A 21,007-nucleotide genomic window follows, 5' to 3' on the forward strand; every position below is an offset into this window, starting at 1 on the left:
ACACACACACACACACACACACACACACACACACACACACACACTTGCAGCTGTGTTTATGCACACATGCGTCCTACTTCTCTGCAGATGTCATCAGCATCACCCGTCGCCGTCGGTAACAGTAAATAAGACGACTTCCTGCGCCGCTGGCTCCGATGCGTAGCGCCCCCCTCTGGGTGTTTTTTCCGTACGGCGGCGGGAAATAAAAGGAACAGCAACCTGAGCCTGTCAGCCAATCCGGTGAGAGACGTCTGACGGCCCAGGTGAAGCAGGCGGAGCGGGTCTCTGTAAAGAGATCCCACATCTAACAGCCCAAACAGCAGTGATGGGGTATGGGGTGGGGGGGGGAAATAAAACAAAAGGAGTTCCACCTCCAGCCCCCTCCCCCTACAGGTCAAACGGATGACTTGTTTAGAATTTGTTCATTTTTCTGTTTTACTGCTGCCATGTTTGCTCAGATGTGGGACAACCGTACAGGAGCACATTCATCACCGCTGGGTGTCTGCAACTGGTGTGACAGTTCAATCAACCCCCCCCCCCCCTTTGAACAAGCAGCTCAAACTGAAGAAACGTGACATCATGGCTGCAGTAACCTGATGCTCCACTACATCCACACCCGCTTTGTTTCACACAGGCTGCTCTGCTCAGTGAAAGGAAGCAAGACCTGCTAATGTTAGCATGTAGCCTACGGGGGGGTTGATCTATTATTTATATAGATATTATTAATATATTAAACAAAAACATTTGAGAGAAACTCAAGGAACTTCTCACGATTTGCCGCGATTTTATAGAGCAAATGATTAAAAGTGAAAATAATCGACAGGTAAATGAGAGACGGCGAGAAATTGAGAGATGGGAAGAGAAAAGGAGGCAAAGACGGGATGTTTTGTGGAGACGAAGCGTGAGACGGGGACAAAGAGGAGAGGGAAGGAGAGAGGGGTGGGACGGCTGGAGCGGCCGCTGCATTCCAACAAGTCACATTCCTGTTCACATCTGGCTGCAAGACACATGCTCTGCATTACCGCCGTCCCTCACTCGCTTTCACACACACACACAACCACACACACACACACACACAACCCCACACACACACACACACACACACACAACCCCACACACACACACACACACACAACCCCACACACACACACACACACACACCGAGGATCTGGAAGTCTGTGACCCGCTGAAGCGCCGCCACACGGATGTGCACATATCAAACCACACACATCATCGCTTCACGGGACAACCGGAACACTTTGGAAACGTTAATAAAATCAACTCTCAGTTCCCGTCGGTCTGCTCATCTTCATCGCCCCCCCACCCCCACCCCAGGGCTTTCTAATCAGGCTTCGGTCCAGGAGAGCTGCAGCAGCGGCGCAGTCGGGTAGCAGGAGGTATTCAAAGCCGCCCCACTTCCTTGGTGACTCAGCACTGCTGCGTGTTCCCATGAGCCTCTGCAGAAACCTGACACCAATATTTCAGCTCCGCTCACACTCACACACACACACACACACACACACACACACACACACACACACACACACACACACACACACACACACACACACACAGAGAGAGAGGAACAGGAAGTACAGACACCACTGAATCTGAAGATGTGTGTGGTCCCGTCTGGAAGTGTGCACATCTCTCTAAAGAGAGAGGAGTAGTGGGGGGGGGGGGGGTGTGAGCCCTGGAGGGGTGGGGGGGGGTGATGATGAAGCTGAGACGCTGAGAGACAGGTGGATGGGCCAACAGACGCAGACTGACTGTCTCCGCTCCGGGCAGTGAGCTGGCAGGTGAGAGTGTCCGTCAAAGACCAGGCAACACATGCAAAGTGCTGCTGTTGTGTGTGTGTGTGTGTGTGTGTGTGTGTGTGTGTGTGTGTGTGTGTGTTTGCTTACTGTCAAAGTGGTCGTGCCTCTGTCTGAAGGCGGTCTGTAGGTTGGTGCTGAGCATGGAGACGGGAGCTTTGATCTCCGTGTGGCTTTGCTGACTCAGCTTCTCCTCCATCTCCACCGTGCAGCAGGAGAAACCCTGAGGACACACTTTCAATGGCGCTCCTGCAATAGACAAGGACACACACACACACACACACCGTTTAGCAATGTGTGATGAACAACCTGGCATCGTGAGTCACACCGAGTTGAGTCACACGCCACACGTCAAAATGCCTCCGTGGGCTCAAGGGGAGATGTTACTCAATTTTATGCTTTACCTGTAAAAAAAATTCATCATCTGCATCAGTGGTCACTGAATCAGACACACCAAGGCGGAGGAAAACTCTTAAAACACCAACCAGGTGCAGACACAAAAGATTCACGTTTCCAAAAACACATCTTTGCAGCACCGTCTTAGGAACAGGTAGGTCGTTGACTCCCTCTTTTAGATGAACAGCGTCAACCATCACTATGGAGACAGCAGAAAGCCCCTCGATGGAAACACAGCAGTGCTGCTGAATCTACGAGCCAAAGTGGAGACTTTTTGTTTTTCTGAGCTGGAACATCGGTTGCAGTTGAAGAAACGTTCTGAATGTCTTTGCGTAGACGGACGACCTTTTAACTGCAAAGTTTTCCAACATGGCTGTGAGTGTGGCTTCGGGCCGAGCCACAAGCGTTACCCATATCCCACCCTCAGTTTTCTAATCTAAACCATTATTCAAAACCAAAGTACTGCTTTTAATAAAACTGCAACTGTCAACTTTGACAGAACATTCAGTCAGAGAGAGGGTGAGCGGAGGACGAATGCAATATTGCAGCTGCAATAATGTTTTGTTTAAAGGTGGCTGTTGGAAACTGGGAGAACACAGAGGTCCTTTCACTCCATCAGGAACATCCAGGAACCAGCGGTGTGTTTAGTTTTCCCCACCGGCTCACACTCCGTGGCTGCAGGCCCGTGTGCCACCAGGTGGACGCAGACTGCAGAGAGGATTTCTGAATATTACCAGGAAAGTTCTCTGGGATTTATTAGAAGACTCATGAAATGTCACAGACTGATTAAACTGATAGAGACAGAGCAGATGTATCACGCATATATCCGATATGAAACCACTCAGAGTGTCAGGATTTCTTTTAAAGGTCACAGGAAAACCAAACAGGGCTTAGCAGACGCTAGCTGGGGTCAGGTAAACATGTCATCGTTCAAAATATAGAAAGACTGTTGTCTTTTCTCCTCTGTTCTCCTTCTATTTTTATTCTTTTACTTATTAGTTTGAAGGTCTCGCTTCGGTGTTTGGGTTTCAGGTTCCTCTGGTTAAATGTTCACCGCTGGTCTCCGTGTTTAATTGGTCACTGTGTGGATTTGCTTTGACAGCGCTGAGGCTGTTTTCATTCCTTTGGACTAGGGGTCTCCAAACTTTTTCCTGTAAGGGCCACATAACGTTTCTCTTCTCTGATGGGGGGGCCGGTGTCAGTTTGTAACAGAAAAACTGTGAGGAACATTTATTGTCTTCCAGAAAGCCACACATAACCAAATATTAATAACCCTTTCTGGGATCTTAACAGAAAACAAGTCATAGTTTGGGGACCACTGCTTTAGAGCATGAAGTAGAAACACCCATGAGAAACACGTTAAGGGTTCTACTGGTTAGTGATCCGACTGCAAATCTCAGGTTTACAAGACGAGAGAAGCTGCATGTCGGAAAAACAAAATAATAATAAAAAAATTGAACTGCTGGGTCATAAGAGGCTGATAGCAATACAATCGTGTAAACAAGGCAGCAGAGGGAGGGATGCACCCTGGCGCCATAAACTGGACCCCACCGTCTGGGTCCAAGTCCAAATAAGCCTCAAGTTGCTCCTTAGTCCTCCCCCAAAACTCATCCCTCTTCCTGCAGCCCTCAGCCCTTCCACAGGACCCCTCCGACACACACACACACACACACACACACGGTTGGCAGCCCCTACCTAAACATATACGCACATCACATCGCTGCTCAACACACGTCTCTTTGTACCAGCGTGATTGGAGGTACCGGGACCAACACGCACACACACACGCACACACACTTACACACACCTAGCCTGTAGGTGAAACAGCTATCCAGTCTCTCCTCCGTCAGGGCCCCCCTGCCCCCCCACGGCACAGGCGCACAATCAAAAGGCTATATACACTTGGAAAATAGCCCTAGTTACCAAAGTACACAAATAAAAGTGAGATGGTCAATATTTCACAGGAATGTCTGTACAAATGTTACACTGTTAGCTCAAAGGATTAAGTCTGTGAAAAGCGAAGATTCTTAGCTAATGCACACTTTGTGAAAACATTCTGGCAGCCAATTCCTCAAACCGCTGGGAGGAAAACGGCACCGGTGGAACACAAGAGAGCGAACAGGGAACAAGAGCAGCGAGATCCGACGGTGCAAATTGTTCTGCGTTTACTCCTATTTCAAACACATTTTTTAAAATCTAACCTTATTTCTAGGAGGCTTGATTTCTTATTATTCTTCTAGTTAAACTATCTCGCTGTGTGAACAGTTTCACCAGTACCAAGTTATTTCCTTCTAATATCCCGAGTCTACTTCTTTATTATTGCAGCTCTTATTGTAGTGAATCTCTTACGCCTCGTTCCTCAACAGAATGAGTGGACTGCATGCTGCGACGTCATTACGATGGTATTATTTAGTTTGATGTGACAAAAAAGCAAAGTGGTTGTGATGTTGTGTCGGTATTGTGGGTTCTCTGTGTAAATGAGGCCCTTTCTGTGAGGAGTGCTCTATTTTACAGAGGTCAGTGAAGTGGCCTCTCCTCCTTTAAGATGCACTAAGAGTGAAAACACACAAAAGGAGAACGGCCGTTTGTGGTGGGAACAACAAGGAGCAGCATCTTGTAAACACACATGTGAGTGTGTGTCGTGGCGTTCATCAGCTCCCTGCAGCCTCTGGGTTGTTCCTTTGTGGTGGTGGTGGGGGGCAACACCCCCTTTAAAGGGCTCATAAAATAAGTCACTTCCCTTTGACATTGTCCTTCCTCTCCAACTCTGTTCTCAGAGGAAGGATGGTGGGGGAGGCCGAAACGCCTCATAGACAAAAACCAGATTAGACACTTCACCGCCCCTTCTGCCCGCCATCATGTGGCCCTGAACCAGACGGAACCCCCCATCTCCGCCTCGACCGCCACCACCCTGCAGGCTTAACCAGTGAGGTCAGGGGTTAACAGCCACTCCTCTGAGAGAGGTCCTGTCCTCTGACCCCCCCCCTCCTCCTTCCACCAGCCAGCACATCCACCACACACAGTAACTCACCCCCCCAAACCCCAATCACTCCAATAATAACACCACAACACCCCCTCCACGTATACAAGCAATTAAGGGCCGTAAAAGTCGCAGACCCATGCAGAACATATAAATAGAGAAGACCTGTATGCTTCAATCTGAAGTCATAAACCCCCGCTCCCAGGATTAGTTCAGTGACCGTCGAGATCAACTGAAGCTGCAAAGGATGCTGGGAGAAGGCCGTGAGCCTCTACACAGACTGTTCACCATTGGCTGTCACTGGTGGTCTGAAAGCCAAACCCAAAGCCGTCACACCGACATCAGCTTTGTAAATAATGAAATGATGAACTGCACACCACCAGCCTCTGTACATACTATTTAAATCCCTGTGGAACGTGGGTAATTAGAGACCAGCAGGACAATTTCACTCCAAAACACAATGCAAGTCATTGCGAAACTAGATACTATTATCCTCAGTGTGGATAGAAGCATCTCGGACTGTAAATGTCTGTTTTTGACTGCACACAGGTCACTTGCTGTAACACACGGATCAGAAAGCCCCCAGACTGGAGACATTTTTAGACCCTGCAGCCATAGATTTCTCCTCCTGCTCCTCATCTCTGTCTGGGGTGCAATTATCCCGTTTGCCTCATCCTTCCATGCACCATGAACCCGCCGCCGCCATTTGATGAGTCCATTATGTCGTTCTTTATGGGGTGAATTTTTACTCATGATAATTAGGTCTCATGAGACAAAAACTCTAGACGTAACAATTTATTTCAATCAGACCAAGACCAATGAAAAAATCACAACTGAACCGATTTAACACGGCTACATATTTCATTTCCACACTGATAGCGACTGCTTTCTAATTCATCTCCGTTTTGCGTTCTTTCCTGTTACAGCATGTTGTCAAACCAACCCTCTTTGTTTCTACTGTAGGCTTCATCTGGGAAATATCTACAGCTCTGGATTTTAAAAATGAATTTTAAAAAATGCCGTTTAATTATCTCCTTAGTCTGCAGCTCAATGTGTTCGACAGCTTTGATAATTTGGCCCTTAAGAATTAAGCAAATGAAAGCTAAACTTTCAAACTGCTTTGCTTTCATCGGCTTTCAGTAACGACTTCAGAGAGACATCATTTGGTAAAAAAAAAAAAAACTGGGGGGGATATGTCATTTTGAAATTAAACCCACATTTATCATAGCTGATGGAATAAATCTTGTCGTGGCTCCGTATTGCAGGGAGTCTCCCACCAGCTCAGACCAACGCTGTGTGAACAAAACGTGAGAAAGTCCAACGACGCAGGGCGGATCATCAACAGCGACGCGATTTAAACCACAAAGTTTTCCCCGTTGAGTCGGGACGAGTGCTCTGGAGGCGTACCGCTGCAACCTCCACGTGTTACAAGAAATCCTTTAACCAGTTGAGCTGACTGAGAGCTTTAGTCTTATTTACACACCGGACGAGGGAAGGTTACAAACATACATTCACATCAGGCTGCCGTTAAGTGCAACCGCAGACTCTTGCTCAAGGGCATCCTGCCAGTGGCGGCTGAAGGATGGGGGAAAGCACGTCCTGTTCGAGAACCCCGTCCAAACTTTCCAAGATGTTTTTCAGGAGTTAAACCGGTGACGCCCAAGACAATCGGAACGTTACTGAAGCTTTACCATCAGTGCAGAGAGAGAGGAGGAATGACAGAACACAAAGCGGGAAAGCTTGAGATTAGGGCTAGAATTTAGCTTCATATTTCCAAACTGGATTAAGGAAGTAAAAACTATCCAAATCTGATGATTATACAGATAAAATCTACCGTCTATATTTTATAAATGAATAGATACATCATGTAAAGGATCACAGTAAAGGCAGAAAATGTTCAACAGCATCAGGCTGTAAGCAGAAACCAGAGACTCACCCGGACATACAGTATTTAGATACTGAGGACAGGACCCTGTTTCACCACTTCAGACTCTTACAAAAATAAAGGAATGGCACGTTCATATCAGATTTGGCCAAACCAATAATGCTTTTCAGCTCTCAGTTCATTAAGAAGATCAGACAGCGCCTGAATTATGCTGGCGGGAGATGTCTGAATGTGTCTGGAGCCTTTTAACGGCACAGACAGCGATGCCAAACCTGTTTGTCTGGACTGCAGCTCAGCATCTCCAGACAGCTCCACACCTCAAGAAAATGAGAGTAATTAAAATGACTTTTCAATATGTCTGAGGTGTCTCTCTCATTCAGGTAAACCAGACTTCCACCTGGACATCTGCAAAAAATTCATGACAGTCCAACCTGCAACCCCTCGATAGGAGGAGGAGGGAGACGCATTTCTTCAGCATGAAGCTGCAGCTGACCCATGACTCAGAAATTACAGAACTCTCCCCATCCCCTGCACACAGCTTGTAAAGGGTCGGACTGAAAGTGATCAACGGCTGAAAATATTTAAAGTGAAGTAGTAAAAACTTTTACGGGATCATTTGGAAACAACAACTAGAAGATGTTGTGGTTGTTGTTTCTGAAAATGAATGTTTGTCAGTTAAAAAAAAAAAGTACACTGGAGCTTTGAAATATCAGTTTGTAGTCAGTAATCAATATAAATCAGAGAGAATTATAATAGCAGTAGCATACTGTACATGAATCATGGGATCTACTATTAGTGTTGGGGTTTAATCAACACTCTTCATCCGTTTACAGGGCAGGAAGTTTTGATGGAGCTGAGAATATTTCCATCCAGCCAAAGGATAATGTCTGTGACGATGAAATTTCCTTAAATAAATCAAGAATCCAAATCTTCAGCATAACCCAGCTGTCAAAACAGCAAAATGCCAAAAAATTTGCTTGTCACATGGTTTGTCTGCAAAGAGAGAGAAGGGCATGTCTGCAGCTGCATGGCGTGACGCACGGCACCGGTTATTACAGCCTCCGAGCGGTTCGTCACTGACACACACTAAAACATTCTAAACTCCGACGTTTCTCCACAGGAGTGACAAAGTGTGACGTTAAAATGTTTATCCGTGCTAAATATTTCACATTTTTAACAACTGAATTATTTTTCTCAAAGGCTCACAGTGGGATTCATAAATCTTGGCCCTCTGACACCAGAGTCCATTTCTGATTGCTAAACCAGTCGGGGCCTCTGGCCAATTAAAACTCTCCATTTGTGAACATTCCAAAATGCTGTCATCCATGAACATTTACCCAGAAGCCCCTGGGGAGATTCCACAACATTGCACTGGCCTCTTGCTGTCTGTTTCCCTCTCCCGTCCTGGCCCTGCATCTCCAGCTTTGTGTCCCCACACAAAAGCTCCCTGCCTGCACCGCTTCCCAGGTCAGCGCTCTGTCGGGGACTCAGCCCCCGATCACATCCAACAGGTCGCAAACAAACTCCAACCACTGGAGCTGTTGTCAAAAGTTCACCCGCTGCACAGTTTAATGAAAACTCTTTGTGGTCGAAAGGAAACTGGAGGACCCGCAGATAAAGAAGGGTTCAGGATTACAGATACGTCCTGTACTACTTTTTATAAAACTGGGGGGTGTTGACTGGTCAGAACTGGACAAGGACGAAATAATTTAATGATAATGATTGATTGAAGAGAATATGTTGTGACAACATACCCAAATTAATGAGCTTCAGGACATGAGACGAGGAGAACAAGAGCAAAGAGGGTGAAGTGGGAAAGGTTACAAGGCCTTAAGGGTTATCTCCCCTGACAAGTCGGGTCACTGGACAAGTTGGGGCAGCAGAAGCTTGCCCACAGGGACGTGGCTCGAGTGCCAAGAAGGGTGGTCAGTTCTAGTCCAACATTGACCAAAGTCTGGGGTGTGAACTGGTGGCTGGAGAGGTGTTAGTTCGCTTCCTGAGCACTGCCAATATGTCCTTGAATCTTAAAGTTGATCTTAAAGTCAATCCTATTCAATCTGCTTTATCTGTATTAATCAAACCAAACATGCCACTCTGTGTAAAGCAAACTAACTCAATGAGGATGTTTTATTGGACCGCAAACTACAAACAAACACTTAAATCGAGAAATAAACAGTGCTGTGACGCAAGTAGATAAGGAAAGGTCGGAAAAACGGAAGATGGTGTCAAAGAAAACAAAAGGTCGCTCTTCGGATACGTTGCATCTTTACTATGAGAAATCTGGAAGCCACAATTCATGTTAACATAATTTTGAGGAATTCAAACTTCAAACACAAGTGGTTTGTTTGGAGAGTTTGGACTTTCATACCCACAGCATTCTGCCCACAAACCTTCTGCAACTTGTTAGACGTTCTTCTGGTAAATACAGCAACCGCTGGTGTTTGGCCCGACTGCATCCGCACAATCAACGCCGTGCGCGTGTCGCCATTAAGGTAGGCAAGTCGACTAGCGCGCTATGGGAAGAAAAGAAATGAAGAAATGTTCCTTCCTGCCATTACACAGCCAGGAATGTTTTCTCTGTGTATTAGAGGGGCTTCGAGGCAGTGACTCACATTAACGACTGCTCTAATCTCTCACCCTTCCGCCGTCATTCTTTCAGGTTATGAACCTTTTGATGAGCGTTTGATCTGCTGCTTTTACTACAGATTCCGCCGTGACGCTGTGTGCGCCACTGTGTTGTGTTTAAGATTTGCAGACACAGGCATAGGTTGTGCAGATAAATGGAAAGGACATGTTACAGCACAGCGTGATTATCACAAGGCGAGAGCAGAGGAGGGGAAAAAACGGAGGCACAAAAGGTCTTCCTGACGTGTCCCTCTGCACCAGCCCTCAGTCTTTCCACTGACTCACGGCACACAAATGAAAACAGGCTTTAGAGGAGAAGAAGAAAACGCTCTTTACTTTAAGCCTGGTGCTTTGGAGGGGACCCTGTGCAAACACGTGTTCTGTCAGAGAGATGGACGACTGTCGGTCTTACAAACATGTCCTCTTTATGATGCGCATCACAAACACGCACGCCCTCGACTGCTCGTCACATCACTAGTCATATCCCTCTCCCCTCAGTGCACACACAGAAAACAGGCAAAAAAATAATCCAACAAGAGACAGCTTTTTACGGGAATTAACACACAACACAATATGTTTTATTATTTCCGATAAAAGCCAACAAACCCTTCCTGAGGACAGGGAGCTCACTGACAATGTTTAGAACAGACATCCAAAAGCAGCTGAAGTCCACCAGATGTTGAAGCAGCAGGACGAGGCCTGACTAACCCCCCCTCACCCCGAGGCAGAATGAGGTCAGGTACAAGATCAGGTTTCTGGAAGCCCAATGCTACAAAAGGCCAACAAAGATTGTGATATACCTGTTGGGCTTGAGGAAACTGGACACCGGGAGCGGCGGTGGGAAGTGAAGCACTCGTGAGCGACCGTCACACGGCTGGAAGGCCTCCAGTTAACGGTACAACGGTTTCACAGACGGCTCCATCCATTTCTGATGCAACAATAGTGCCACTGAATCAAAGCTACAAGCCATCCCTGCAATGTGCAGTATTTCAACCCCTGGCGGGCCAACTCACATTCCCACATGACTGCTGGATTTTATACCAGGCAAAAACTTCAGAACACACTGACCGAATGATCTGCAGCTTTCAAACCATCATTTAACACAATTCGCTTCTTTCAACTGTGCGGCTTCTCCCCCCCCCTCCCTCATTTACTGGCCCCCGGCCAGCAGGACGCCTGCCATTGTTATCACCATCTTTTCAATTTGAGTTTTGTCGGCTCGGTTTTAACGCGCCGTCAGTCGTCAGTCGGTGTGAGGCGGCCAAAGATCTGCCTGTCCATCTCTGGTTTGACGGAACACAGGATTGTTGGAGCGCAAAGAAATAACATCGGTTTTTACCTTAAACAATATAATATATTTGAAAACGATTCCAAGAGCGAGCAGCACACAGAGGGATTAGGTAAATATTAGGAAACTTATTAAGCTAACTGCAGTCTGGAAAAGTGAGCTAAGTGTGAGTGACTGGCTCATCTGTGGGAGTCTTGATGCAGGCCTGGGGAGTAATTAGCAGGGATTACAGCTCCGCTGGCCCCCGCCCAGCGCTGGGGTTCCAGCCCAAACACCCAGGCAAGGTCCTGGCTTCACTCCCTCACCGCGGTCCACAACCACAATGAAGCCAACAACACAAATCATAATGATCATCATGACCATCAAGAAGGACCATCAAGCCCATCAAAGAGTCGCAAGGAAATCGATGCCTGTGGTTGGCTGACACCTACATCACGACCACACTTCCCTACTGTCAGAGACACACAGACATGACTTCAGTGTGTGTGTGTGTGTGTGTGTGTGTGTGTGTGTGTGTGTGTGTGTTTGTGTGTGTGTAGAGTTCACACTCCACCCCTGCAGTTTTGCGGACCCTTGGCCACGCTCCTCACAGCTGGCAGAGCAACACCACCGGCGAGGCCATCGACACAAAGGAGACGCACGGAGGCTCGGATATCAAAGGAGCGTAAATAAAATGACACCATCACGCAACAACTGCACAAAAGAACTAGACGGTTAGCTCCAGCCTGGGAGTCACTGCGGGTAAAGCTAAAGGAATGTCTCAAATATTTAACGACACACAGAAACAATTATTTTGTGATTCAGGATGAATTCCTCAAGTTGTATAATTGCTGTTTAAATAAGTGGTGTTGATTCGAGTCCAGGCTTAGTAACCATGTTTAGTTCATTTCCCAGCCAGGGATCAATAAAGCAAGTCTAAGACTCGGTTTAATTATTCCGATTTAGACTTGATTGCTTTCAGGCTCACGTCTTTGACAGCAGAGGGAAAAGGTTTTTGTCAGTGATGTTTAAAAGCAACAAGACGTGTGTTAACAAGAGATATTATCTAGATTGGCAAGAGAGGAAGAGAAAGACGAAGAGGAAGATGAGGAAGTAAAACAGAATAAAAAGAAAGAAAAATCAGGAACGATGGTGAAAATGAGATTAAATCACCAAGGGCTTGAGCAAGAAGTTTAAGAATAAAACCAACCCCCTCAGAGGAGCTGCTAAAGAGCGATGGGGGGGGGGTGAACCAATATGTCAGCTGGGACATAGCAGGGAAAGGAAGAGACTTTAACAGGACGTGTTAACAAGGACTTTCATGGCGGCGCTGCTTTCAACTCAAAGCAGAGAAACCACAGAGTTGGATGGTGATTTCTCAGTTTGTATCCGACCCCCCCCCCCCCACACACACACACACACACAGATCCGATCCAGCCGTACAGCCAGGTTTAACTCCTGGCAGAGCTGTCTGAGGCCCCTCAGCTTCAAGCTGCGCTGGAAGTCATGTTGGGTTAGACGGACGCGTGTGCTCCAGGGGCTGTACGTACACGCCTACAGGACGGCGTGACGATGACTCACAAGCGTTCATGCCTCCAGTTCCCTCCCTAAATTCCCAAAGCCTGTGTCTGACACCCAGTCACCCAGCTCCTGGCTGGACTCCTGCTCTCACTGGTACAAAACTCCTTCCTGTCAGTCAAACCCACCTCTCTTTCTCCGTCAGCCCCTCCACTGGCTCTTTGTTGCCGTGTGTTCCCAGCTCCGGGGCTTCCAAAGTGTGGGTCTTGGTGGTCCGGTGTGGAATGTGGCAAGGAGGAGGGTGGGGAGGGGGCAGGTCAGCTTAAAAGGGGGGGTACTCAATTGTTCCCACACACAGCATCCACCCCCCACTGATCTGTCGCTCACTTGGCCATTTGGGGGGGAGCAAAGCAAAGGATGCAAGGATGCCGTTACGGACGCTGTTGACGCGACGATGGAAGCATACTAAACACGCATGAGAGGAACTTAACATTCCACAGCTCTGTGTGTGAACGACAAAGGCTGCACCAAACTACACACAAAATCAGAACATCGTTTAATGAAGCCTATCGGATTCAAGCAGGATCCCTAAATCACACGAACATAAATGATTACAGTATCTTCTGCACTATAAGGCGCACCTTCAATGAATGGCCTATCCCAAAAATTTCTGTGTATGAAGGGCACCAGACTATAAGGCGCACCCAATTATAAGGCGCACCTTCAATGAATGGCCTATTCTAAAAAAAATTTTCATATGTAAGGTGCACTGGATTCTAAGGCTCACTGTCGGTTTTTGAGAAAATTAAAGACTTTTAGATGTGCCTTATAGTGCGGAATATCCTGTATTTGTGTTTAGGAACAATAACGCAATGCTGACAGGTGGACCGGAGCGAGACACCAGGACTATGTTGGATCTGAGGCACCATGCCGTGATCACAAATAGCTGATAAGACCTGGAGATGAGCGCAGCTGCCTTCCCTTCCTCCTCTGCTCAGATCTGGGTGCTACACGTTCCACCAGCCGAAAACTCAGCTTCACGATACGTAAGTTCGTGATGCGCGCCAACGTCAAGAGCACCATCAAAACCGGCTTCCTGGAAAACTTGATTTGGTACTGTTGGGTTCAGGAGCAGTCATAACAAACATACTGCCCTTTAAATTGAAATATCACTGGAATCATTCCCCATGGGCCCCACTCCTTTATCCTAATGTAACCTGACACAGCTAAAACAAAGCTAGAGGTCAGCAGCGACGTTAGAGATGGGAACGCTTTCAAATTTTATACGCTACTTAGAAGATTGGCAACAAAACATGTGAAAACTTTAATTCAATTTTCAACACAGAAAGGTAGACAAAGCAAGAGAAAGTATGCTGTTGAATGGCTTTCGCACTAAGAGGCAGTAAAAGCCAATCCCATCGCTGAAGAATGTTATCAGAGATTACTGCTCATGCTAGGCTTTGACACGGAGCGCTTGGTTCGTCTCTTCCCACATAAATATTCAGAAATCTATTCAAATAACACATTGAGGTTAATGTTTGTCCAACTTATTCCTCTTGGGACTCAATGTTATCTGCTAGGAAAAACACTTTATTAAATGTCAGGGTTCAGATAAGTCCAGATTTCAAAGTCCCGGTTTGAGCTTGGAATGGTGTTTTGGGTCGTAGGTAAAGCTGGACTCATCCTTTTACCACCAATTCACACGTTTAATACCACAGCAATGATCTCAGGGATTTAATTAAGCCTACAAAAATAATTCTGGGTGTAGTTTTGATGCCAAGAGTGAAGGCAATGTCACGTGTAGCTGAGAAAATTTATATCTGTATCAGTGAGAACGCATTTACTCATTAATCATGGAGATGTGGTTTGTTATGGTGACGTTAATTTGAATTAGCGGCTGCTCTGCTGGAAGCTCGCTCCTTACCGCTGCTAGAACGCCTCGATTGCTTCAGTGACCACATTTTCACCTGCCAGAGAGAGGCTTGACTTTCCAGAGTTCACTAGGAGCTCAGAATGAATGTAGGCAACCAGAGAGCCCAGTATGCACCCATCCAGGCCTCCAACACGCAGCAGAATCCATCAGCAGAAACAGGTTATATCAGGTCCACTGTCCCAGCCTTACGCCCATGGATATTTTATGATGTCGATATATATCCCTCAGCACACACAAATGGGGTGGGGGATTAAAGTAAATGAATCAGGAAAATCTTTTTTTCAGTACCATTACTCTCTGCATTTAAGAATAAACTAACTGCTGATGCTTTAACTGAGTTTCATAACCTACGGGAAAATGATGATTAAACAATAACCAGTTAACTGGATCTACGGTGAATCCAAAGTGAACAGTAAGACACAAAGCATAACTGTTTGATAACACGATTCCAAGTCCAAAAAAAGAGAACATAAATAAAAGAAAAAACTTATTTAGAAATATCTTGTGTCTTTTGCTCTTTTATGAAACCCATGACTTCAAGAATTCTTACATAACAAGACCGACTCGCCGCCATCGATCTCAACATCTTGGATGCATGTGACCACATTCAAATATCTATGAGCAACATCTTAAGTCATTGTGTTTGTGAGGCTACATCCCTCTAAAACACGCTGCTGGTGTGATTCAGTATCACCTACAATGCAAATGACTTTTATCTGCATGTTAGCGTTCGCCTTTGGACTCCTGACCTTCTAGACTACAGGAAAAGAAGGAAACAGGGTTTGAAAAGCAAATAATCACACAAATAACAACCTAGGAGTCCTACAAGCTGCATCTGGTCCGTTTATGAGAACTGTCTTCTTGGCACTGGAACAACTGGCTGTGACTGTTATGAAATGAGTGGGAATAAAACATCAGGCCCTGAATGATAAGCTACAAAGTGTTTCACATAAAACAAAAAAGGGCTGCCTAAGTTTTATGGGATTGACCTTGAGAGGCAAGACAGACACTCGGCTGGTAGCTGGTGGGTTAATTATTAAAGGTGTTAAAACACCAGGCCACAGTTCTGCAGAGCAGAGCCTCTCAAATATTGGTCTTTGGGCTATAAAGTTCCTGCAGACTGCATGTGCTCTGCTTCTCCGTTCTTATCTTATCTGCTGAATGTCACAGCAATAACACAACCTGTTATTTCCCAAACCGTAATGATGCAGGGAAGGCAGCCACCAGTGGGGGGGGGAGTGGAATGGGGGGGGGGCCCTCACAGCGTCTGGAGCTGAGCGAGAGGCCATTGCGCTGAGGTCATGCACGCTTAGAGTTTCACTCATAATGCACTGAACTGATTATGAGCAGGAGATGTTCCTGGAGCTGAAGGGAGGGAAACGGACCCTCTTTTCTTTTTGATCTCTGCCATTGTCTCATACCTGAAGCATGACATCAGCCCAGACCACCAGAGTCAAACTAAACACATTTGGCTGGAAGGAGAGAACAGCGTCAAGCCGACGACACGCCAGACGCCGCTCTGGTCGGCGGTGACTGCAACTGTGCAGGAGGTATCTTTAACTTTCACCACAGCGTCAAATATGACTGTAAATAGAAGTAAAACACTGTCTTCCATGAGTAGATGAACAATTCTGAGAGAAAACCCAACCATTTAATTACTATATGATTATCTGTCATCATCAATACTGGAAGCATCACGCATTTCCGCCTTACAGCGGGGGAATTTCAACCACATCCAAACAATCCCTCATCCGACAGACGGGGGGAACTCAGGGATTTTGAACTACTTCCACATGAGCGGTAAAAAGACGAGTAAAAGAGATCAGAAAGGAATCCGGCAGCAGAGCCTGCCGTCCTTCACCATCACTTCATTCAGACGAGGCAGAAACAAGCAGGGTTTCCGTTACAGCTCTTCAATAATGCTTTTCTCATTCGATCTGGAAACCGGCTTCAGCTGAGCCTGTCAGTTATATTTTTAAACCCCATTTGGCAATTAAGAATGTAGTTCTAAAACAGGTGTTTTGACTGTTGTGACTCCCATCAGGCTCATATTGCACAAGAGAAACGCTTCAAAAATGACTTAAAGAGGAAAAAACACTCAATAATTTTCAAGGTATTGCTTTTCTACAACTCAAATCTGTGGAATTAAATCTTATTGCAAGTTTGCAGTCAGTTTCACGCGAGAAGATGCGAGGAGGAGATCCTTTTCTAGTGAACTGCTGTTTGGATAATTATCTGCTCGAGCTAAGATTATGATGCGAGTGTGCTGGAAATAGAAAAGTCCCATTCAGTTAAATTTTAACAGACTGTCTTACATTTAAAGGAGCTAACGCTTGGAATTTGACCGACTACAAGTGAAACCCTGACAAACATGACTCAAATTCAGTCAGTCTGCACATCTGGAGGCATTTCTATGTGAAAACCTTCTGGCGTGGCTTCTAGAGCTGCATTTCGCTTTCTGCAGACCCCCAGCTCTCTTTAATGACAGTAGACCTTGTTGTTTTGTATGGATCAATTATCTCAGCCTCTTTCAATGACAAAGAGCTGCTGGTTGAGGTGGACCCTGCCTCAGGCCCAGACATACACCAGGAATCTATTGTAAGGAAAGGCACGTGTGTGTAGCACACAAACCTGCACAATAAACCTGCCTTCACTCAGATCCTGCTTTCAAACCAGAGATGCAAGACAATTAAATGCAGCCAATGCAGACATGTTGGGGTACTCTCCATGACATTTAGCATCACAAAGACATACAGACACAAAACAAAAGGACCTATAGACTCGTTTGAGTCACAGAGACAGTTTCTTCCATCTCAAATTCAAATGAGCCGCGGCCTCAATAGAGGAAAAAAATCTGAACATCCTCTGACAATGCAAAGAAAACGCAGTGAAGTTAGAAGTACATTTTTGACAGGTGAAGAGCTCACAACATTTACCAGTTTAAAAAAAAATATGCAGGGGGAAAAGAGGGAGAAGCCAATTATAAAGATCACTAAATTCACATTAGAGAAAGACTCAGAACGGGAGGACAACATGAACCCAACACGACCACGGCCGTGCCTCAATGACCTACTTCTACAACTATAAATGAGAATGTTGTACTGAAGCTGCTGCAAAATAAAACGGGGGGCAAGTGAAATGTGGAATTTCAATGTATGAGCATGCATATTCATTCTAGCCATCATAAAATGAAAAGGGAATGAGAGAAAGGAGGGACTTAAAGTTTGCAGCCCACTTCCCCTTTCCCATCAAGCATCACTGTAAACCCCCCCACACTCGGGTTTAAATCATGATTACTTAAATTGATTTGCCTTTTCACCTTTGCCCAACTGTGAACAGCAGCAGCCAGTTATTGGCAAGTAGTTTTCACCGGTGCATTACATCCTGCCCTGCAGAGGCACAGACATGTGCCAACACAGACAAAGTTAAAACCACAGACTCATACTTGATTTTCCAGTAAGGAAAAACATCCTTTAGACTTGTTCACAATGTACGGAGTGTTTACTAAACCAGTGCTGGACGCCTGCACTCCACAGCTGAGGGTCTCCACTGAGGAAGCCTGGAAATAAACACAGACCTGTCTTCTTTCAGTGGGGGGCCGAGCCTGTCTGTTTATTATACCTCTTTATTGTTATGAATTACCCACAACTATTTCCTAAAGGAGGACTATATTTATGTAATGTGGAGCGGTGGAGTTTTTCCAGCTGCACATTTTGATCTAGAAAGCTCTCACAACTACTTTCCCATAACTTTTCACACTTGAGGAATCACAGTCTAAGTATGACTGAACACGCTGGGCGCAAAAAAAGTCCATTTAAAAAAGTGACAGTTCCATGCTGCGTTCAAGACGACGGTAATTTTTGTATCGTACTCATTAGTAAAGCTGCACAGTACTGTACTGTAGCGTGTTCAAATAAAATCCCTACCAAGGTTGTCATTAGTCATAATAAATGATGTCATTATTATGACAACGAGTCAATTAAATCAGTTTCCTTGCAAAATTAAAAAAAAAATCCAACCTGACCACGATTTCAAATCATTTTGATAGCCTGTGCTGTAATTACTGGGGTAACGTGAACACAGCATTACTTTTCATGCCTCTGGCTCCTAAACTCCGTTACAGACGAGAAGATTTTCTGTCCTCAACAAAAAAAAAAAAAAGGAAAAGAAAAAACATCTGGAAAACGTTTTAAAGTCAGCTAAAACTGCTTGTTACATCAGAAAAATCAACAATGGAACTGTTAATAAAATAAATAAAATAAAAAAAACCCCGACAGCGACTTTAATGAACCTTAAATCGCACTTTATGCTAACGCGGCTAACATCTCATTAGCATTTGGACCACCGGGACTCTCAAGCACCCACCGGGGGAGGGGGCGGCGGGGGGGGGCAGAACCCAAAAGTCGGGGGGCAATAAAATAAATAAAATATAAATACATGTTAAAAATAAAAACATATAAGACTAGACTCACCGTTGACCCCCTTGTTGGGCACGTCGTTGACGTTGAAGCCCTTGGAGCTGTACGCAGCCCGGACTTCGTTGCAGTTCTTCAACTTTTGCTCCGCAGTCCCGCAGACGGACAGAAGCAGCAGCGCGCCCCCCACACACAGCAGCGGCCCCAGCTTCATCTTACGGCTCGAAAACAGTTCACACACACAAATAAAAATAAAAAAAAAAGGCAAAGAAAGCAGTGAATAGTCGCTCAGGTGTGCGCAGGCTAGGAGCGGGTCGGAGCGGCTGCCTCGCTGGGTTTCCTCATGGAGGTTTCCTTCAGCCCGACAGACGCTTCATTCACGGCCAGACGCGCTCCGACGTGTGTGTGTGTGGGGGGAAAAACACCCAAAAACCGCCTTCAGATCGGCTCCGAAGCTCTAAGTTTACGTTAAAAGCTCGGATTGTGTGGTTTAACTGTCCCACCAGGAATCGGGGAAGAAGAACGGGGGGGGAAGAAAAAAAAACCAAACGCGAGAGGCTAGAAAAAGTTGAAACCCCGACAGGAAGGCTTCAAAGTGAGAATAACCCCTCTGGTCCTCCGTCGTCCTGCTTCTGCACCAGCTTGTCTGTCTCCAGACTTCTCGGGCAGGCCGTGATTTTCGGTAGGACACACAGGACTTGTTTGCTGGTCGGACTGGGATCCAGATGCGAAGAGAAAACCCTAGTGGACACCCGGGAGGGAGCGCAAGTTCCGGGGACAAAGACCTGGAAAACAAGAACACCAGGGGTGGAGCCTGGAGAGGGATTCAAACCCACAACCTCCTCCAGCTCACACACCAGAGGAAACTAGTGGACAAAATCAGGACTGGAGCTCACAAATAGACTTACATGTTTCCACAGGAGTCCAGAGCGCTCATTAATAAATAAATGTCCCCATAGTGGGCCCCTGTTCGACCCGCTGGTTTACAGGAGCCTTTATCTGTTGTTTTACTGTCAATGCAGAGATAACAGCACAGTTAAAAAAGAAAAAAATTAGTGTGATGTGTGTTTTTAACTGTTCTAATTTAGAATAAACCAAAAAATAACAAAAGTGTCCCCTTTATCAAGGACCTGCATGAGCGCCTTTTAATCTATAATTAATAGTAGTTCCATATGTTGAGGCGCTTGACACTGATTTTAAAAAATGACTTTATTTTAATGCATTCCAGCTCTGTCTTCTTAAACCAGTGTTTCTTAATTTAAAGCGGTTTGATAAAACCCTGCTTAGTGTTACGGTAACCATGGCGACAAAATTGCAGGCCTGTTGTTTACACCAACACAGGTCAGGCTGTGAGCTCTCAGCATGGAGACAGAGTGTGTCTAATACGCAGCTGCCTGTCACGGACAGCAGACTGCTGTTCAACTACAGTAAACAGACAGATGGGGAAAATATAAAGCTGTTGCTTTACGATGACAATAACTTTCACAATACCAATAAACATCAAATAATGGCGGACGCGTTGTGAGGGAAAAACTACACACCAAATTAACTTTCATGAGGAATCATTTCATCTGAAATTTTTCAAGCAAATCAGAATGTGTCCAGAAATACGTTGTCTTTAAGTTCATGTTTTTAAAGTTGTTTTCTTTTGTCCCACTCTCAGGTGCCTTTTGTTATATCTCCTAACATGTTTTTCTTCCATTGACATCTGTCCTTTCAACTCGCTCTAATACAGCAGAGAGCCGTTAAAGTTCATTAATCAGGGGTAAAACATCACTGAGACACAAATAGTTAACTATCACCCTCTCCTACCACATTCCAACCTCTTCTGTGTTCATTTCATAAACCGTAAAATACTAAAAGTTTAACATTCTGTGCCCGACGTCGTCTCAAATGGGGTATGGAATTTGAATTGTTGCAGTCAGTCATGTTACACAAATCCCTTCATTAAAAAAGAAGTCATAACAGGACTTTTTACCCCCTGCGTTTAAACATGCCTGGGCTTGTGGAGTGCTTCTCTGTGTGTGTTTGTGTGTGTGTGTGTGTGTGTGTGTGTGTGTGTGTGTGTGTGTGTGTGTGTGTGTGTGTGTGTGTGTGTTCGTGTGTGTGTGTGTGTGTGTGTGCGTGCATTAGTTTGGGGGTAGCACTCAGCAGAATGACATTCCTCCCTTTGT

The 21,007-nt window shown here is 45.7% G+C and overlaps 1 protein-coding gene across 1 annotated transcript in view; it reads right to left on the reverse strand.

Annotated features, from left to right (window-relative positions):
* gpc4 (glypican 4) overlaps positions 1-19,607 on the reverse strand; it is a 27,576-nt gene extending 7,969 nt beyond the window's left edge. The window contains exons 1-2 of the mRNA XM_068325692.1: positions 18,891-19,607; positions 1,905-2,063 (exon numbers count right to left, since the gene is read on the reverse strand). Of these exons, the coding sequence (XP_068181793.1) occupies positions 1,905-2,063; positions 18,891-19,047 (316 nt within the window). The 5' untranslated portion in view covers positions 19,048-19,607. The remainder of the gene's footprint in view (positions 1-1,904; positions 2,064-18,890) is intronic.
* Between the last annotated feature and the right edge of the window lie 1,400 nt (positions 19,608-21,007).

This window comes from Antennarius striatus, chromosome 10, assembly GCF_040054535.1.
Source record: "Antennarius striatus isolate MH-2024 chromosome 10, ASM4005453v1, whole genome shotgun sequence".
In the NCBI taxonomy this organism is placed as follows: Eukaryota; Metazoa; Chordata; class Actinopteri; order Lophiiformes; family Antennariidae; genus Antennarius; species Antennarius striatus.